Source organism: Delphinapterus leucas, chromosome 2 (assembly GCF_059928025.1).
Source record: "Delphinapterus leucas isolate spDelLeu-1000000601 "Yukka" chromosome 2, BTC_Dleu_Yukka2, whole genome shotgun sequence".
NCBI lineage: Eukaryota > Metazoa > Chordata > Mammalia > Artiodactyla > Monodontidae > Delphinapterus > Delphinapterus leucas.
The window spans coordinates 17,600,538-17,621,801 of record NC_143130.1 but is presented as its reverse complement, the minus strand read 5'-3'; the positions used below and the strand labels follow the sequence as shown (position 1 = coordinate 17,621,801).

The window sequence follows — 21,264 nt, the reverse complement described above, 5'->3', positions numbered from 1 at the left end:
GCTTTTAAAAACCACAGTAATTCTGCATAGGGATGGGGTAAAGTGAGATTCTTATTTTTCTCTATCAAATAATTTTAGCGTTTGAAGCGTACACAATGTAATACTCTAAAAGAACATCTTATGTTTATGCGTATGAAGGCACATATTGCTAAATATTTTTAATTAGTTGGCATTCAAAGGGGTTCGTTACATCAGCACACCCCCAGAAGAGTTTCTGTGATAGTGTATTATCTAAATCAGAATGTTCAGAATAAACATAAAGAATTCTCAAATGTGCAAAAGTACGATTGTGAAACAGTCCACTTGCTCGGGGCAGGAAACTGAGCGAGGAGTTTTGATTTTATAAAATGAGGTTACAAAACCTGAAGTTAATCAATGACTTGATACTAATTTTCTCTGTTTCACCCAGTTTAGAAAATAAGTTGTTTTACGTACACCAGGAAATGATTGTGAATATGAAAGGAATTGGCAGCAAATGTGACTTCAGCATATAGTTCGTTGTGAACGCGCTGCCTTTATCCTGTGACGGAGCCAAGAGCAGACATATGTCCCACGTGCCTCTCCCAAAACTATTAGGCAGAAAACTAGCAGAATCGCTACTGATCTTTCCATTCATGATTTATGACAATGGTCCCAGTGGAAGACGAAGTCTTTTACATGTATTGAGCTCTTTTGTTTTGTTTGTTTGTAGTCTCAGACATTGTAGGGGGCCAGGGAAGCCACTGGATAATACGTAGAGCCCAAACAATAATAGCGTAAAAACTCTACCAGAAACTGACGAGAGCTTAACCAAGCACAGTGGCCTTCCTGGGGTTACTGTTACCGGGGTGTGGCATGTGTTGTCAGGCTTCATTAGAGGAGCGTAGACATTGTTCTGAAGCTAGAGGATGGTGATGTGCAGAGGTTGGATAAAAGTTTGTCTGGTTGGGATAAAGTCACAAGTCAGGCTCACCAGTAGTCTTCCAGTTAAACAGCCATTTACGGGCAGCCACCGTCTGCTCAGCAGTCCTCATTTTAGAAGTTTAGGGAATGGGAAACGGATCTGTGATCGTATCATATGAGAAGTGCAATAATAAAAGTTTGTACAAAACACTATGGACGGATAGGTAAAAGGAGTTTTGTCTGCGAGACTTTTAGAATAATCACCAGCATCCATTTATCTAACTTGAGCGTACCAGTAGACACACCTAGGTTTTGTAGTTCCTGGGAACTTTTGAGAACTGTTTTATCCTGATTTGGTCCATTACCTCAAAGTTGAGGCCACACCCATTTCCCATAATGTGGAAGCCATGGTTTACCATCACTTAGAGCACAGCCAAGTTCAAGGGTGTTTTCAGACAAGATGCTCCAACCCTGCATAAGCTATATTTACATTTTCTTGGGGAATGCCCCTTGAAAAGGCTACACAGCAAGCCCCCCGGGCCAGGAGTCTTTCCCTGCTCTCTGTGCACCACACAAAAATGACAGCCTTAACTCAGCATTTATTTGTAAGGCTATGGATTTTCACTAGCAATGCCCATCTGAAAGCTGTAACTGGGTTTCTCTAACAAACCCGCACAATTCCTTTTCCATATGAACTGACAGAGAGGGAAAGAAGCAACTTTTTAAAAAGCTGCCTTGTCTCTTGCAAGAGGAGAGTGGCTTCCAGTTAGATACCCCAGTGCAGAGGGAGGCCAGCCTTTCTGCTCATCTCTGTGGTTGGGAGCCGGTCCTCGAGTCCCTGTGCACATTTGATCGAGCTTCTGGAGTGATTTCCTCAGTAGCAACTACAAGTCACGGAGCTGAATGACTACAGGATTGACAGTGGGTTTCTTGAGATGCAGTGCTGGCTGCAGGAATGATCTTCTGGGCAGACTGTGGAGTGACTGGATGATAGATGACCAACATCCATGCTGTATGAAGTGTGGAATTGAGCAATCACAGAGTTGATCAAAGAAATGCATGAAGGTCTGGCTGAGGTACAATTGTACCAGAATAAAATAGTAGAGCGAGCCCCACACCGGCAGTGTGCTGGCCCCAAATCTCTCTGTTTCCTCAGCAAGAAATGGAAGATGTTGGTCTAAATGACCTCCAAAGTACCTTCCGGATTTAGACACAGTGGTATTTTTACTCTTTGGCTGTACCCAGGGCATGACCTGCTGGGATGGGAAATATGTTGGCTTGTATTTTTAATCAGATGTGAAAACAAAAGAATTCTACACTTTTTCTGTTATTATGTTAAATAATTGGCACTTTGTAAAAAACTGAATTACTTGGTTATGGTTGTGCCATCATTTGATAGCATCTTCTATGATCTGTGAGGGTTTAATAGCAGAACAAAGATACTAAGATTTTTTTTAATTTAATTTTTATTTTACATTATAGTTGATGTACAATGTTGTGTTAGTTTCAGGTGTATGGCAAGTTGATTCAGTTATACATATACATTATATCCATTCTTTTTTAGATTCTTTTCCCATATAGGCTATTACAGAGTATTGAGCAGAGTTCCTTGTTCCCTGTTGATTATCTTTTATTTTATTTTATTTTATAAATTTATTTATTTATTTATTTTTGGCTGTGTTGGGTCTTCGTTGCTGTGTGCGGGCTTTCTCTAGTTGCGGCGAACGGGGGCTACTCTTGGTTGCGGTGCACGGGCTTCTCATTGCGCTGGCTTCTCTTGTTGTGGAGCACAGGCTCTAGGCGCGCGGGCTTCAGTAGTTGTAGCACGTGGACTCAGCAGTTGTGTCTTGTGGGCTCTAGAGCTCAGGCTCAGTAGTTGTGGTGCACGGGCTTCATTGCTCCACGCATGTGGGATCTTTCCGGGCCAGGGCTCGAACCTGTGTCCCTTGCATTGGCAGGCAAATTCTTAACCACTGCGCCACCAGGGAACCCCTGATTATCTGTTTTATATATAGTAGTATGTGTATGTTAATCCCAAATGCCTGATTTATCCCTCCCCCTGCCTTTCCCCCTTGGTAACCATAAGTTTGTTTTCCAAGTCTGTGAGTCTGTTTCTGTTTTGTAAATAAATCGATACTAGTATTGTTTTAACTGGTCTTATTATGCTCTTGATTTTGTGTGTTGCTAACTCAAGTGCTGGTGGAGAGGCAAGGCTGAATTTCCTTTGAAGATATATTAATTTGATCTAGAGGTCAGTTCTTTGTGAAAGATTTCTAACTGTCTTATATATTTCTCTGTTAGAAGAAGCGGAAAAACACTGATTCATACTTTATTTGTTGATGCAGGGGGAAAATGACCTCAGATTTCAAGGGGTAATCTGGAACCCCAATAATTCTTATTATCAATATATTTGTAAGAACAGCTTAGGCAGCTAATCTGGAGAAAGCTTTATGAAAATGGCTGTTGATGTGTGCATCTATTGCTTCTTAATATAGAAATTCCTAAAGTTCTTTTGTAGGTAGAAACCTACTCTAGTTACTTGTCATTCTTTCAAATGCAAAAAGTTGGGGGTATGCCCTTGGACCATATGCTTACTAAGTGTTGCTTCAAAGGATGGAACATCGTTATCACTAAGCAGAGCTTTTATCTGCAAAGTTCAAAGGAGTGTGAGGCTGTGGATTTATGCCTTCGTGTCTCCATCCGCCTCTGTTCACCTGCCATTGTGTCGACCGACATGCAAAATTATTTTGGATTAGAACATACAGGAGCGTTGGCTTATGACGTTGGCCTTTGAATGACAATATAAGGAAAAGTTAGGCTGTGAAGATCCAGTTTCCTCTACGCAGAAATCACAGAGGGTCATACGTATTTGGGAGGCTGAGGAAAGGAGTCCTGTGCTGACATTGGTGTGCTGACTAGGGAGTGGTGCAATTGAACCAATTCGTCAGCGGCTGGGGTGGAGCTACATCATCCTCACCCAAGAGGAAAGGAAGCTCTTGGCGAGGGGCTGCTTGTCTTCATTTCGCCAGTGTGGTACACAGGACCCTTGGGCTTGGCTGTGTGATGAGGGCTTGCTTATCCCCCCAGCAGTACAGGCTCTATGTCAACGCGAGAGAATCCGTCCGGCCCAGGAGCCAGATTACGGTTACTGTTACTATTACTGTTACCGTTACTCTCTTACCGTTGGCCCATCATCTTCACGCAGGAGCACACACGTGCATAGTTATCATCCACACCACGCGTTCATTCTCATTCACGTGTTCATTCTAATTCTACTCAGAAGTAAGCATCCTTGCAGGCCTAGTTGGAAATGTGGAAAGAAAACCCTCACACGACTTGCAGCCTCCTTATTTTTGTCCCTTTGGTTCCCTGTGTTCCTTATCTTTTTTGTGTGTTTGTTTCCTTCCAAGTGGAAGAAGACACGGAAGAAAGTTCAAGATCAGGGAGAGAGTCTGTCTCCACAGCCAGCGACCAGCCTTCCCACTCTCTGGAGAGACAGATGAATGGAAACCAAGAGAGAGGCGAGAAGACCGATCGGAGGAAGGAGAAAATGGGCAAAGAGAAGAAGAAGGACAGAGACAAGGAGAAGGAGAAGATGAAAGCCAAGAAGGGGAAGCTGAGGGGCCTGGGAGACATGTTCAGGTAGGTGCTGCCAGCCAGGGCCAGCCGGCCCCCGTGTGAGTGCCAGCCCAGTGCAAGCACAGCTCTGACGACCTTGTCTTTGAGGTCAGTGGAGATGCTTCTCTAGTTCCCAGGCTTCGCTGCTGTGTTTTTACTTTCTTAAGGATTGCACTTGAACTATCTCGGACCCTTTTAAAGAGCCTGTAAGATGCTATCTTGCCAACCACGTAAATAGCTGTGGAGAGGAAGGAGGGCCAGAGACAAAGGGCCCTCACAGCTGTGTTTGTTCTTTTGTGCGTGTGAACAATTGTTCATTGTTGAAGTTGAACATCGAGCCCAAGTTAGTGGTAGCATATAAAGGTTCATTAATAACAAGTCTAATTAAAAAAAATGTTACAAATAGAGCTTCAATTAAGCTGTGTTGATTAATGTACTACTTATTACTTCAGTCGGTAAAGATTTCATTAAATGCAGTCTCTGGCTGTTTCCTGACAGTTGTTTTTGTGCCCCGAAATTATACTCTAGGATTACTTAGCATATCATTTTTTTACAAATCGTGGCTGCACAATAAAAGTGACAAGTCGTTCAGAAGTTGCTCTGAAACTCTCCCATAAACGTTCATTGGAGGTGATTTATAATATTCAGGTATTTAATGTTAAATATAAAGATTGCTTGATTGTTCCATAAATTAAACCCCTAAACATATCAAGATGATGGTTTAAAATTGAAAACAGATGGCATAGCCCCTTGACTCTTCAAAAAGTAGTTATCCTGCATTATGAATCCCTTCCTTTTAGCTTTTTATTAATTGCAAAATGTGAACAAGAGTTTTTATTTTCATAGAATTTCCTGATTTATGGTCCTGAGGTTGACCTCAATAACTCAGGGAGTTATAGATAAGTCAAGGCCGTGAAGCGAGGACTCAGGCCCAGCCTGCAGGCTACACACATACCAGATGTGTCCTGTGGATGTCTGGCTAAGTCAAGTGCATGGAATAAGTAAACTACAGACACAGATCACACAGAGCCCGGCCCATTGGCAGTATCAGCTTTAATTTAAATACGGTCGCATTTCCATATTCAGTGCTTCAGAACACTGGGATTTGTATCCTTTCACACCAGAGTTTTTCTTGTTTATATACCGCTCCTCCTGAATGCATTTGCAGTCAGATCATCTTTCATCTTTATATTCCGTGTCCACGAACACTTACGGATGGAATTGAGCTAACTGCCACTTTATTTCAGTTTCTGTGTTAGGCAGAGGGCTTCTCACTCTATATATGCAAACTGACAGCAGGTAATCAGGCACCTACATAATGCACAGAAATAAAGCTGTTGTCTATCAATTAACATTGAGGGAATTTGCACCCCTGTTTTCTTTAAATCAGAGAATATGAAGTAAGAGGAAACCTCCCCTAGGATATACACATCCCACCTGGAGCCCAGTCTCACTTCCAGGTGCCCCCCCGCCCCAGTGAAGTCTTCCTGAAGGCTAATGGCTTGTAGGTTTCCTTCATTGGCCAACATTTATCTGATGGGTTCAGTGCTCTGTTCTTATTGAATAAAAAAGTAAGTAAACTTCTAGATTGTTTATAATTATTTTAGAAATTATACATTATTTTAATTATACATTATTTTTTCTGTAGCTTGGGACTCCAGAGTAAGAGAGGCTTTATGTTAGAGTTTTCTTTTTGGGGCCAGAGGAGTGGTGAGTGTGGGGACCATGGGGAAATATATATTGTTTCAAAGGGACCCTGAATGCAACCCAACCCAGCCCCGTTTTTACTAAAAGTTCTGTAGAACACTGTATGATGTTTACTCTAGATCAAATTCTACAGATTATACCTCTAACACGTAGTGAGAGCCAGCTTTGTGATAAAGAAGTTGACCCATTTGTAACTTCAAAGGCCTGAGTATTCTTAAAAATCAACTTCTGTGTTTAAGTGCAGGGACTGAAGGTATTTTCTAAAAACTGAGCTCACAGTCTCCCAGTGTTTAAGAATGGCTACTGAGAAAATCATGGGTGTCCACACTTTTCTGGGACCAATTTGCTGGAGTCAGCCCATGTTGGCTTGCGAGGGTCAATTGTTCAGTTTTTAGAAATTTTGCCAATTGATTGTTAAACACAGCCATTATTAAAAATTAGATAAGCTCTATAAAAATCAAAGGTAATTAATAACTCAAAACTCATCACTTCCTAATTATTTTATTACATTTCATGATGATCTCTGCTTTTGAGGTTATTTACACTCACTGTATTGGCACGGTGCTGATACCACACGCTGATAGCTTAAAATCAGCCGTGTTGGGGGTACTTATACCCCAGGAAGTGTATGAATTCCACAAAACAGGGCTTTTTCTTCCAGGAGAGCCACATACCACCACATGGAGAATGCAAAGTTATCCTAACAGGTTGCAGAATCTTGTCTAGTTGCCTTGAATGTGGCCGTCTTCTCTCTGGTTTCCCTTTGGGAAATGGTTGAAGCTTGCGAGTATTCCTCCTTGAAAAGAAGTTGAGAATCCTTTATTAGACTAACAGAAGCTTTTTGTTTGGTTGTCTATTGCCTCTAACTCCTTCACAGCATTATGAAATGTCCTTAGTATTTGAGAAGACTCTTAAAGCATTGTTAGACTTTTCAAAATCTTTTTTACCACCTTCCATACCTACTGGATCTAATTATTTGAGACTAATAGACTTGCAGGTTGATTCTGTTATGTTCCCTTTTTTTTTTTTTTTTAAATTAACAGAGGGGAATATAGTAAGATTTAAAAATTAGTCTCTTCCTTCCTCTTTGTTCTTTTGAGGAGAATAGGATGTGATTCCCTTAGCAGCGTTGCTTTAAAATACCTTAATCAAAACGTGTATGTGCATATAATTTCTTAGAGCACTTTGTAAGAAGATTCAAGTATAGCTGCCCAACGTAGGCCTGAAGTACAAAGCAGGGGTGTGTGTGTGTGTGTGTGTGTGTGTGTGTGTATGTGTGTGTATGTGTGTGTTGGGGGGTGTTGCTATGATTTGTTTCTGTTTTCTTGTTCAGTTATAACAGAAAGAAGAAGGTAAGGAAGGGTAAGGGGCATTAGATGTTGGGAGTCTAGCTTTTGAGGCATGTGAGCTTTTCCCCTTTAGTCTTTTAAGGGAATAATAATATGGTTTCCTTCCAAAAACAGGCTCGCAGGCTCTGCTGCCCACCGTCTCTCTCCCCTTGACCCCAAAACACACTCTATTCCCACCCCTGTAAGTTGTCTGTGATTTTGTTTACATTTGATGAGGGCCACATAGATGTACCATATCTCAAAAACTGTACCAGAGGAAACCACGGCACCTTGAGTCGGTATTTTTATTCGTTGTTCTATACAGACGACATGGTTTTCTACTTCGTGCATTGAATGGTAGTCACAAAAACAGTTTAATTATTGATAAACAGCTCTAGGAAAGAATGTTGGGAGTCACATGAGTCACTCCTCTGTTTATAAATTATGGAGTATCTGAAGTGCAAAAGCTGCCTTAATGCAAGTTTTTAAATCACAAATTTAAATCTACAAGGAATCAAATGACAAATGTAAAGTGTCCCGTGTTTGTATGAATTTCTCCTTGTACGTACTCCATCTTCTTTTGCCCCTAAGGCGCTCCCATTGCCTTGATTTAAAATGGCTTTGGATCTGAGAAGGCTGAGTTTCTCTACTAAAAAGGTAAACTTGACTTTGTTGATGTGCTCGCTCTGTATGAAAAGTGCAGGGCAGCGTGAGGGTCTGAAACGTGGAGCCTTTGTGTATGTCTGATTCTCGGATGCATGGCTATTCAAATTTAATACTATAAAATATTTCTGAGAATTCTGCAATTGTATGAAATTGTCACCAAAGAGGGAACTGAGTCCGTGCCGTAGAAGGAGAGAGATCTGTTGTTTAATGTTTGAAATGCCCCCGTTTTTAAAGGAAGGCAATAGCATTGTTAAGCAGTGTGTTTGTGTGTGAGTTTCCATCTCCAAAATGAAGTAATCAATAAGATAATAAAATCCCTTATTTAGGACGATATTCTCAGACAGTAAGCATTTAAAATTATGTATTCCTCTTTTATCAGCCCTGGAATAAGTGTAATTCGATGCTACTTTGCCTGAAAAATTAGAATCGTTTTCTTTTGAATGTCATGGAATTGCCTGCCCTCTGAGACGGAAGGTTCCTGGACGTGACCCCACTCACGCCTCAGGTGCTTTGTGTGGTGCTGTGACACATGATGGCCGAGGGCCTGCCGCCCCCCGGACCACTAAAGCAAAAGCCATGTTGCACTGTTACCGTTAAAACTGAATCCTCCAGTTACATTGAAAATGATTCCCTGGGTCCCTACAGCACGGTTTTATTGAGTTCTGTACGAGGAAAAGGATAATTTAGTTTGAAAGCTTGTTTGGTTGAAGTCAGATATACGGCTGTCTTTCCCTTTTTAGAATACAATCGTCTTCAGAACGCAGCGAACACGATCAGATTTTAAAACTCGATGTCATAGTTTGGCTCGCACCTTGTAGGCGTTTGAGAGAATAACAAACACGCGTCTCGGTTGCCTCCCTTACCTGTGCTCACTAACCGTGTGTCTGTACCGTGTTTCTCGTTTAGCCTGGCCAAACTGAAGCCCGAGAAGAGATGAGCAACAAACGAGAGTCCAAATGTCTTGAGAAGCACATATTGCACAGTTCTGTTTTTTGTTTTTGTTTTTTTTTTAAAACAAACAATAAATTTACTTTCAATGAATTCTTAGTGGCTGTTGACAGATTTTGTTTACGACATCAGCAGTTTTGATGGTTTCGTAACACCCACGATAATCGCTCTGGGACTTTCTTTTCTTGATGTCAAGCTTGGGGGTTTACTGCTTGACAAGGCAGAGAAGTGTTTTTTCCTCTCTTTTCTTGGCCCGTTTTCATCGTGGAAAACCAGAGTTCTCACTGCTGGTGTTTTCAGAACTCACCCGCCCACACCCATCGGGCGTGAGGATGGGTGCTTTGAGAGTGCGCAGTGTACCGGGTTGGTTTTGTTGTGCGACATGGCAGCTGGGGACACAGGCAGGTAGGGGAACAGTCTGCGGGCGATGAGGTGTGTGGGTTGGGATAGTCACCCATCCATCCATGGACCAACGGGCCAGTGTGAAAAGGACTTTTTGGCAAAGGTTCTTCCCTTGATGGGTTACACAGTTTAGACAAAAAAAAATGGGGTGGGGGGCTGAGAAAATAGATATCTTTGCTCAGGGATGGCTGAACCAGCAAGTTCTTCCAGGGTGAAAAAGTAGAGAGACGTTGGCAAATAATGATCCCGAGGTTGCTGGGACCCCAGGGAGTGAGAGTGCACACTCTTTTATAAAAACGTTCCTGGAAAGAGCTGCCAGGTGTTGTCATCACAGGTGTGAAAGCTCGTGCAGGTGGATCTCAGACCGTCCTTCCTTTAGAGCAAAGCCTTCATCCACAAACCCCTCATGCTTCATGGCCCCCTGGGATTTCAAACTGTAGAGTTAGCTCTATCTCCTGAGAATGGTAGAATTGCATCCCTCTCCAAGAGAAATGTGATGATGAAGAGGAAAGCCATGTCATAAGTGGCATTACGTACGGTACTGGGATGGGAGCCTGTGAGAAGAATTCACCTCCGCTCTGACCTGGTAGCAGTTGGCAGCCCGACCCTCGCCCCCTCCCCGGCTGAGCGAACCCTCCGGTGCTGCCGGAAGGAAGCACACAGAACAGTGTCAATTTGCTCACGTCAGAAAGAGCAGGACGTGTGGGTTTTTGCCTCGGGCCCAACTGCCCTGTGGATTAATGTGACCGGTTTCTCGTTGGCAGAATTGAATGACATCCAGTGCAGCCTGCTGGTGATTCAGGGGACACAGTTAAAATAAATGTGGAGAAGAATTAGGCCTGCTTAAAGAAACACAAGAGCAGTACTTTGTCATGGGAAAGAAGGAGCTGGAAGAGAACGGTTTTGCATATTTTTATTTGTTTCCTTGTTTGTCACCTGGACAGAGAACCGGTCCTTTATATAAGTACACCTACTGGGAGGTTTCCTTGCAGTAAGTTCTAAATTTGTAAATCCAATACTTAGTATATGCTTCTTTTAATTTGAAAGGAAACAGGTTCCCGTTTTTAACAGAGGAAAGTAAGTGCCAGACTGACCTCTTAGCAAAGATGAGTCCTAGGGCAGCTGATAGCATCCTTGGCGAGGATTCTTCTAGCTGAAGCAAAGAGCCTCTGACATCTCCAGCGTGGAAACTGACTGCAGAGGGAGCCGAGGGGCGCCCAGCGTGACCACCGGGCCTTGCTAAGACCTTTTCTGACGTTCTTTAACGCTGCTTTTCCAGAGACCCGCGGCCTGAATACAGAATGCAAGTGTCAAGGATGACACCTACTTTATAGTCTCTGTAAAGCAAGCCTTTACGTAAAAGAAATTTTTGACAGTTCTGAGATGCTAAGTCAATTTCAATACCAGACTGTGTAGAAAATGGCATCTTTTTTCTGCAGTTGATGTGAAAATTGAAGGCTAGTGACTATTCACTCCTTACTAGCACAGTGTAAGTAAATACCACACACTGTTGAAAACTGCACTAGAAGACAAGCTTGGCTAATGACATTTACCACAGCATAGATTGGAAATATTCTTTCTGAATGTTTTTTGTTACCATTAGAGACTCTCTATATATCTTTTACATTAAATATCGTGGATCAAGTACATGTTATTCCTAAATGGATTTTCGTCAAGCCACAAAGTATTATATAAAAGTAACTGTTTGATCCTTTCCAGCAGTCTTTTAAAGAATTCACTGGGGTCGTGACCTCTTACATAAGTGAGTGTTGGATGGGTTTCTTCTGACCTATGTTTAATAATGGCCAGTTTAGAAACAAGAGAGTAAAACTGGGTTAGATTTCCTATCATAGTGAAATAACCTATGGTCTCCTGTTAACCTTTCTGCTTACATTTTTTTTTTCTTTTTAGAACGGATGAGCCACCCATGCCTTAAGCTCAGGCCAGTCCCCCAAAGCTGTCTGATCCTTTCTTACTTAGGCCGGGACGCTGCTGCAGCAATTCTTTCTTCTCTCTCCTTCACCCTGATGCTGGCCCTTCCCTCCTGGATCATCTACTCTGTCCTACCCTCCACCTTAGAGAAAAGTCTGTCTTACCCTACCTCCCCTTCCAAGTACTCCCTCATTTTCCCATTTCCTCCTTTCTCCTTTAGCAAGCCCTGGGATCAGTCTCTATCTGCTGCCTCCATTTTCCTGTTCTCTCTTAAACTCCCTTCAATGAAGCCTTCGTCCCCCTTGGCTCCCTAAAGCCTGTTTTCATCCGGCCACCAGTGGCCTCTCCTGCTGCGTCTTCCTGCTGTATTCGCACCCTCTCGGTCCGCGGGACCCTTCGGTGTGTGGATTCCTGTTCCTCTCCGAGATCACCCTGCCGGGGTCGCCTTTCTCCCTGCCCACCCCGTCACTGTCTCCTTTGCCACTTCTGGACCTGCCCCGTCCTCCAGATATTGGAGTGCTCCAAGCTCGGGCCTCTGTCTCCGTCTGTTTTCCTGTATTCTGCAACACAGAACGTTTGCATTCTTAGAAAACAGAGCCTCGGGGCTCTAAAGACAGTCTGCTGGCGCATGACTCCCAAATTCACATCCCCCGCTTGGGCAGCTTCTTTGAACTCTAGATCAGCAGAGGCTACCTCTTCCCAGGCGCCTGAAACCTAACGTGCACGGCTCAGGCATTTGTCCGGATTGTTCCTCTCCGTCTTCCTTTCTCACGTAATGGCAGCTCTGTTCTTTCAGTTGGTTAGATCCAAAAGCGGGCAGTAGTCCTTGATTCCTATTTTTCCTTATACCCCACGTTTAATCCGTTACGTACAAAAGCAAAGGCCCGTTTGATCTGTTTTTGACACACCTCTGTAATCCTCATACTTTTCGGCATCCCCATCCCCTCCTGGATTTGGGCAGTAGTCTCCCAGCTACACTCCCTGCTCCTGCGCTTGCTTCTCTTCTCTATATTCTGAACTTCGAAGCTAGAGTCACGGCCCGTCCCTCCTCTCAACCCCCAGTTTGCTTCCAGGTCTTTCAGAGTGAAAGAGGAAATCCTGAGTCTCCCACTGGATGCTACAGGATCCACCCCTCCCCCCAGTCCCTCGGACCTCATTTTTTCTACTCTTTGCTCTGCTGACTTCACCCCGACTACCCCGGCCTCTCTTCCCTGAACTGCCAGGCCCTCTCCAGCCTTGGACCTCACCCATCCCTCTACCAAAATAATCTTTTCTCAGACGGTCACAGACGGGTTCACTCTTGGACATTTAACATCTTCACTCAAGTGTCAGCTTTCAGGGGGCTTGTCCAGCACCGCAAACTGTTCTCTCTCCCACGGGACACTTTCTGCCCCACTTCTTGGCATTCTTTGTCTCCTTTGCACTCACCATCCCCTAACATATGACCCATCCCACTTACCTGGTTTAGACAGTGTCAGGGACTGTTAACCCCCTTTTCCCTGCTGCATGCTGTGCAGAGTGCCTGGTGCATCGTCAGTGCCCAGGGAATGTACCAGATGCCTGCTAGCCCGGACCCCCCAGCTCCGCGGTGCAGAACTGCCGGCAGTGCCTGCAACAAGGCCTGCTCAGAGCAGCGTCAGCGATGACCCAAGGAAGCCCATGTGAACGTACCAGGCCTCACGGCCTTAGGGTTAGAACGCTGAGGTGGAAGTCTGTGCCCTTAACCCTGAGAGTGCATGGCAGGCCCTGGGAGCCTGGCAGAAATGCAGCATCGCAGGCCCCACCCCACATCTACTGACATCAGAATCTATGCTTATCAGCCCTGGGGAGCCCCGTGCATGTTACTGGTGGAGAGGCCGTCCCTCCTCCAGCTCCCAGAGTTTGCCCACGGCATCACTCTCCCTGCCCACAGTGGAAACAGGCTTGGGAACCGTCCTGCCGGGCTGCCTTTCCTTCCCTCGGTCCCATCGCCACTTCCCGACCAGAGTTTCTTCAGCTTCCGTCAGACCACGGCCCTGAACCCTTGTCTCAGGATTGGCTTCTGATGAAACCCAGACTAAGATAATGTGTTTGTTGTGTGAACAGATAAAGAAAATCCATAAAATTGCTAGAGTAGGTGGTGACAGTGCACGTGAGGAATTTTACCTGGAGTGGTTTTGCATGTTATGAGCAGTGACCGAACCAGGGCAGGGCTGCTTGTTTCCACCTTTGGGAGATGAAATCACCTCCCTAGTTGGCCTGTGGCTGAGGGGATGGTCCCCAGGGAGCAAGTCTTTTCATGCTCCTAGAGCACATCATGTTCTTTGGTTTGTTGTGGAAGTGACTGTTTTCTCTGCTCTTAGTAGTCATAAATGATTTAAGGATTTTCTGTTCCATCAGACTTGCAAAAAAGATGATACAGTTTCCAAGTTAAGTCGTCCTGTCGGGCAGGCCCCAGCCTTCAGTCTGGGGGCAGTATGGTTGAGGGGTTATAGGTTCAAACAAGGAGTAAGTGTTAACATTGCCCTATGGATGTCTTCCTAAGCCTCAGATGTCAGGCTCTGGGCGATGGCGTAAGATCCTGTCCCTAAAAGAAGTCAGAACCTTGGTTTTACTCTTCACAATTCTCTGAACAGCTGCCTCAGAGAGAATTACCTGGTGGCTGACCTCCCCCTTCTGGGGGCCACTCCCACCAGGTTTAGTTTACAGACTGCCCCACCCCTAGGTGGCGCTCTGGAGCTTTTCCCTCCCAGCCCCACGGGGCCTGGAATGGTCCTGACCAGTGTGAGGTGTGGCTTGACCAAGATGGGGACATCTCACCTCCTTCGCTTCTCCTTCCACAATGTCTGTAATGTTTATAACTTATCTTTCACCTGTATTGAAAACAGCATCTCTGTTTCTCACGATCTTTTGGTTTATGTTACAATTCCAGTCCTTAAACAAAGAAACTAAAGGAACAACTTTACATTCTCTGTCCACACAAAGGAACAGAGACTTTGAACTGAACTGACACAAACTAACTGGAAAATATACCCGCTTTCTGTCCTAAGCTCTCTCCGTCTCAGCTCTTCCAGTTAATTTAGAGGGCTGTCCATCCGAGACCACTTCTTGGCCCTCCTTTCTGATTTTGGGGGTGATGGGCCGGTCGGTACAACTTTAAAGAGAAGAGCATCCTTTGGGTGGCGTGCAGTCACTGAGCCCTGGGGCCGGTGGACAGGCTGCCCAGAGTACTATTCTCAATACTCCTTTAAATCCTCAGAATCACCTTGTCAGGTAGGTGCTCTTTTTAGCCCCATTTTATGGATGAAGAAACTAAACCCACAGGTTGGGAGAGGTGAACTAGTTACAGAGGCCACCCAGTGGGTGAGGACGGGGCCACTGGGTTCGAAGGCCTGTCCCGCTTTAGGGGCAGGTTTCCGCCCCTCTGCTGGGCCACCCGGCCTCCTCAACCTTTTCCTGTGGGTTCTGCTGTGCCAACCCCATGTGGGAGCTGCGATGGCTGTGAAGGTTGTCATGTGAAGTGGCCACTGCTGCTGCGTGCTCTGAAAATGTAGACCCCTGCTGCTAGGCGGGAAGCGTGGAACTTAGTACCTTTGGAACCTGGCTTTTGTTCCTATTTGATTTCTGAAGCTTATTCTGTCTGTGGTCCTCTCTCTCTCCAAAATAATTCTTAAGGACTCAGGAATTTTACTGTTAATTAAGAATTACCAGTTGCCACATCCCCTTGTCCACAGCTGACCCTCAAACTGGAACGCTAGCGACGATGATTTTGAAAAGGCTTTCCTCCTGCTCTGCTCTCAGGATGGCCCCCTAGTCCTGTGAAGGCTCTGACCTCCTTCCTGTTTTCACACCTCATTTCCCTTCCCTTTCTACACACCTTCGCGATGGATCCATCACTGCTGTCTCGTTTATTTTTTTCTATTAAAATAATTGTGAGGCTGTTCGTCCTTTCCTGGGAGTATGCTCTCAGCGTCAACTTCCTCTTCTGAGCCTCTGGTGTTTCTTCTGCCCCCTTTGTCTCACCCACGCCCCATCCCTGCCGCCCACATCAGCACCTGCCTGGCCCTTGGATGTGCTCAGCCCTGGGGCCTCCCCTGGGAGGCTCTCCCGGCTCCATGCCTCCTGCCTCGGTTCCTCCACTACTGTGTCCATCTGGGATCCTCATCCCTGGCATTGCCAGATTCCCACTGCTGCTTGCAGGGAAATAATTTATCTAATTCGTGCTTCTATAACTGACTTTAGCCATCAGGAGAGCATCTCAAGTGTACTTTTGAATTCCTAGAATTTCAGGTTTCTTTTCTTTCCTTCTTAATTTTATCTCCTTTTAAAATATAATGCCAAAAACTTTTTTTTTCTTTTTTTTCTTTTTTTTTTTTTGCGGTACGCGGGCCTCTCACTGTTGTGGCCTCTCCCGTTGCGGAGCACAGGCTCCAGACGCGCAGGCTCAGTGGCCATGGCTCACGGGCCCAGCCGCTCCGTGACATGTGGGATCTTCCCGGACCGGGGCACAAACCCGTGTCCCCTGCATCGGCAGGAGGACTGTCAACCACTGCGCCACCAGGGAAGCCCCAAAAACAATTTTAATTGAGAAAAATGAGAGGATCTACTTTATCTCAGTATAGGTTGATTCTGGAACAGTTTCAGACAGGTACTCTAAGAAGAGGGCGGTTTTCCTTTGGTGTGTCTCTAGGGCCTAGCTGCAGCCGCTTGGCAATGGCAAAGCACTGATAACCACTTGTGTAGAACACTCTCTACTGCGCACCCAAGCTGTCTTAAGCACACCCGGGAAAGGCGATTCCCCTGAAATAAACTTGGTGTGATGTGTCTCCACATTCAGGTAAGTATAAATGAGCAGTAAACCTGCTGATGGGCCATCGTATTTGATAAGTAATTCTATTAAAGGTAAACTTTCACGGCTTCTTTGCAAACTGGCGGGTGAGAGTGGAGATCTGGGGCCAAAGAAGTCTTGTGAAGGGCAGCGCGTTCCCTAGATGGTGCTTCGGGCAGGAAAGGCACTTACCTGGTGGGGGGTGTGGCGTGGGCCTCTGGTTCCGATGACTTCTTTTTTGTTGTTTATTGAAGGACAGTTGATTTACAGTGCTGTGCCGGTCTCTGCTGTACAGCGGAGTGACTCGGTTATACACAGATAGACATTCTGTTTTTTATACTCCTTCCCACTGATCACTTCTTAAGGGAACTGCCTCTTCCTCCCACCGCATCCAGTGCCCTCTCTGTCACCCCATCAGCTGTGCTGTCGGGTGACTCGGAAGCAAGTGCGGTAGGTTTGTGCAGCCACGCATCTCACACAAGGGTCACCTGGGCAGTGAAATGAATTCTGAGTGTTTCACTCCTCACCTGGAAAGAATTGTTTCCAACCATGAGGGGGTGGATTCTTTTCAAGTCTGTTTATGGAGCGTGTGGGATTCTTCGGTAACTGTGAGGTAAAAGCTTTAATGCACACATTCCACGAATACTTACTGGAGGCCTGCTCCAGGCAGGCTAGGCTCGATGCCAGGTGCGGGGGATTGTGTGACGGGTGTAAAGGGAGCCCGAGGGGACCCTGGGCCTCAGGAGGGGGCCTGTAGGGGTTGAGGGGGGCTCAGAGAGCCGGTGGGCCCAGCCCGGGAGCCAGAGTCAGCCTCCCTCCAGAAGATGACCTCAAAACCGAGGTCCTACAGATGTTGTGACTTATGTATCTGAAGGCGCTTTTGGAGGAGAGGAGGAGTTTTCATCAGAGGGATTCAGACTCCTTTGATGTGATCCTCAGCAAGAAACACATACGGGCCAACAACTCCAGTAAACATTTTGCCGTCTGATCCCTGCCCTTCCTCCTCGTGATGGGCTCTAATGCTGAGAGGCATCAGAGTATAGAGCTTGAGAGCCTGGACTCTGAAGTTAGATGGCTCGGGTACTCCCAGCTGTACCCTCGGCAGCCTTGGGTTTAGGGCAACTTCGTGAACACCTTTGTGCTTTACTTTTCTCAGTTGTAAAGTGGGGATCATAATGGTAGCTGCTCCCCAGGGTTGCTTGGAAGCTCAAGTGAGCTGATACGTGCAAAGCACTTTAGAACCCCTCCTGGCGCAAAGAATGCGCTATGTAAATGCTAGCTGTTGTAGTCATTATTATTGTTCGGTAATTCCATTTTCGAGAAAAATGTTGAGTCCCACCAGATCAGTTTTACATCTTTAATGGGTTGCAACACCCAATTTGAAAGATGCTGTTTAGGTGGTAGAAATCCTCTAGGTTTGCAAAGGTGTGGGGGGAGGAGCCTGGAGGCATTTGAGAAGCAGGGTGGCTCATCGTGAAGGACTCATGACTCAGTTAGGACCTTATCCTGAGGACACTGGGAAGCCTTTCGAGAGAATGACTTGATAAAATTTACATATTTTTAGAAAATTATAATTTTTAATTTTAAAAATTAAAAGGGCTGAACCAGAGAGAACACAGAAACTCTGTTAGGTCTCTGTTGTAAAAATCATGGCCAGAAATGGTGGTGGCGGAGGGGACAGAGATACAATATACATTTCTCAGGAGGAATGTAGGCGACTTGATTGTTTGGTTAGATATAAAAAACGAGAGAAAGAACAGTAAGAGATAATTCCATGTTCTGGCCTGATCAGCTGGGTGGATTGTCACGTGCAGACAGGGAAACCCCGGAATAGGATCGTATTTGTATACTTGGAGGAGGGGAGTGACATGTTGAACCTGGTGTTTACTTATCTGCAGGTAAAAGTGGAGGCGACATAGGCAGAGGAGGGGGAGGCCTAGCGAAGTGGAGATTTGGGAGCTGAAGACAGAGAAGGTGACTCTGAGCCTGGGGCAGTATCAGTGGAGGGGCTGCCCAGGAATTGTGTGCAGGGGCAGAGGCCAGAGCTCTGAGGACCCTTCAGATGCCCGGGGCCTCAGCGTGGGGATCAGTTGGCAGGAGGAGATGCTGGTGATCCAGGAGAGGCCGCTGCAGAGAGAGGAGGAAAACCAGAAAAGTGTGGTTGTCAAAGCCAGGGCAGGAGTACGTTTCTTTTTTTTTTAATTATTTTATTATTAAAGTATGGTTACTGTATGGTATTATATGTTACAGGATGTCAACATAGTGATTCACAATTTTCAAAGGTTCTCCTCCATTTATAGTTTTTACTCAATATAAACTATTGGCTATATTCCCCGTGTCGTACAGTATATCCTTGTATCCTATCTTACACCCAATAGTTTATACCTCTTACTCCCCTGTCCCTAATTGCCTCTCCCCGCTTGCCTCTCCCTATTGGTAACCAATAGTTTGTTCTCTATGTCTGTGAGCCTGCTTCTTTAAAGAATGAAATTTTGCCATTCGCAGCAACGTGGATGGACTTGGAGGGCGTTATTTTGCTAAGTGAAATAAATCAGACTGAGAAAGACAAATACTGTGTGATATCACTTAGATGTGGAATCTAAAAATACAACAGACTACGAGTGCATTTCTTACTCGTTAGAAGGATGTGCTCCCACCAAGGAGTCACAAGTGCTCATGGCCTCGGCTGCATGGGAGCTGCTGACGTCAGGAGGTGTCCCTGGACCCGTGTTGAATGGTGACCGTTGTTTCGTGCTGTACTTTAGTGTCTCTTTGTGATGCCAGTACTGGCAATCTCCTGACGCTAATTCTTGTTCCAAGTTAAGGATATTATATATCAACTCCTGTTTCAGGAAGCAAAGCTCTTTTTTTCTTTTTCCCCAACACTCTCTACACAAGCACAGAGACCTGTGCCAGATTTCCCTGTTTTTGAGCAATAGAAATGATGTTTTAAGTGGCATGTTAATCCCAACTGCCGATTTTCACAAAGGTTTGTAGAAATTAGGATTCGAGGAATTAAATTTTTTTAAGTAAGTTATTACCAAAATATAACTTGGAAGAAAGATGAATAAAATGATGAAATGGTTTTGTTGACTGTGGGATCGCTCTTTCCTTCGAGGTGGGAGAATTTATCGTCTCCCATCTCTGTCCTGTTCCCTCCTGTTGGCAGTTGTTGGGTTGCTGTGCACGTGACCCGAGCGGGTGGACCCTGGTGACTCAGATGCTACGTGACAATAGGACCCTCCTCCACTTTTGTCTCCAAACAAGAAAAATCCTGAGGTCAGATAAATTGCTTGCTTCATCAAAGAACCAGCTTTAAAATTACCTTGTGTGAAAGATTTTTTTTTTTTAAATATTGTGACATTTTAACCATTATGATATATACTCAGGAGTCCTCATTTTCAGACTGTGCTTTCCCAGGACGTATTTTCCCAAGATTCATTAGTGCTTCTGTTCCCGTGGCTTCAAAAAAAAAAAAAAGAAATTTTTTTTTTTAATAAACTGTGATTTGCAGATATCTTTGTTTTTCAAGGCAACACTGCTCATGTTTTATGTTCCATCCAAGGGGATATGAAGTTTTGGCTATGTTCAAGCTCTTAATGGGTTTAGATACTGTTCAATTGGTATATTGAGCATGGCCGTGATTTTAGTTTATTGCCCTTTCCTGAAGGGTTCCTGGCTGTGCTCTGCTTATATGCATCATTTTTAAAAACCTTTTTATTATTTTTATATGCATTTTTGCTATCATGAATCATTCTGTGTTTTCTGTACTTTATAGCCATTGCTGCATTCAAAAACATTGCAACTAGATTTCTTTCTGGAAATATATTTCCCAGGAAAGTGTAGAATTATATGTATTCCCTGCTGTGGCACAATTTTGACTTCTTTTATATTTTCAGTAATAAGGTATTGTAAACTAAGTAATTTTTTAAAAGCAGAAAATGTAACTAGTTAGCTATTATTTGGTCATAGTTAGAAACCAGTACAAAGCTTTAGAAGGTTATTACTAAGATTTTAGATCTGTCTTCTCAACTTCAATGAACAAATAGAAAAAAACTTATATAACATTTTTCCTATGGAACTCTTTTCTTGAAAGGTCCCATATTTAAATATAGCTTTATCCATATGGGTCTTATTATCTTTACTGTCAAAGTTTTATGCTTTTTCTCTTAGAGTAGACCCCCGTCTAGTCTGGCAAAACTCCTTTGAACATTATTTTTCTTGTGAGATGAGAGTTATATAATTCACTAAAGCAGGGTTTTCATACTGTTTCCAGATACTCTGGTCAGCAATAGAACAGGATATTTTCTTCTAGAAGTATCTTCCACTGTCCTGAATACATGCAGCTGAGCTGCAGCTGTCTAATTAGAGAGAAACACCATTAACGGCCGAATAATAAAAAGTGTGTGAAGGTGTCTCTGCTCCCCCACTGGAGAAATGCCCACATAGCATCAAAAACAATGAGGGGAAATGAAATCACTTCTGACTCAGGGAGTGTGGTTTGCTTCTTGTTTTCTACTGAGAAGGCTTTGTCAGCCCGAATGGCGGTATTGTCCTGAATGGAGGAGGCTTCTGTTGGCGGGTTTTTTGGTTCTCATTTAGTTCTGCTCTCTCCCTCTTGGAAGGCTGTTGGCCCCATCCTGCTGTCCCTTGGCCACCACGGACTGACTGTGAGGGTGACATCTTGAAGAGAAAGTTAGTTGCTGGGAACTGTAGGACTGAACCAGTTGAGGTATTGATGTGAAGATGGGATCCTTTCCAAAGATGTTGCAAAGAATATAGTCTCCTTTCCTTTATTTGGGAATCTGAATACCTGAAAGGAAACACTCCTTCTTGCCTTCTTATCTCCGTGCTTTTATCTGTGAGAAATGGTTTTGGTTGTAGCACAATAACTGTGGTTAAAGGAAGACATGGCTTATTTTTCTCTAATTTAAAAGAGGTCTGAAGATTGACCATCCAAGCCTTGTATGGTGG

General features: G+C 44.6%; 1 protein-coding gene across 20 annotated transcripts in view; it reads left to right on the top strand.

Annotated features, from left to right (window-relative positions):
• The window catches only part of PARD3 (par-3 family cell polarity regulator), a 642,085-nt gene that overhangs the window by 425,879 nt on the left and 194,942 nt on the right, over nt 1-21,264 (top strand). For all 20 annotated transcript variants that reach the window (XM_089906476.1, XM_089906474.1, XM_089906475.1 and 17 more), the window contains one exon: nt 4,293-4,524. In XM_089906476.1, coding sequence (XP_089762602.1) covers nt 4,293-4,524 — 232 coding nt within the window. The remainder of the gene's footprint in view (nt 1-4,292; nt 4,525-21,264) is intronic.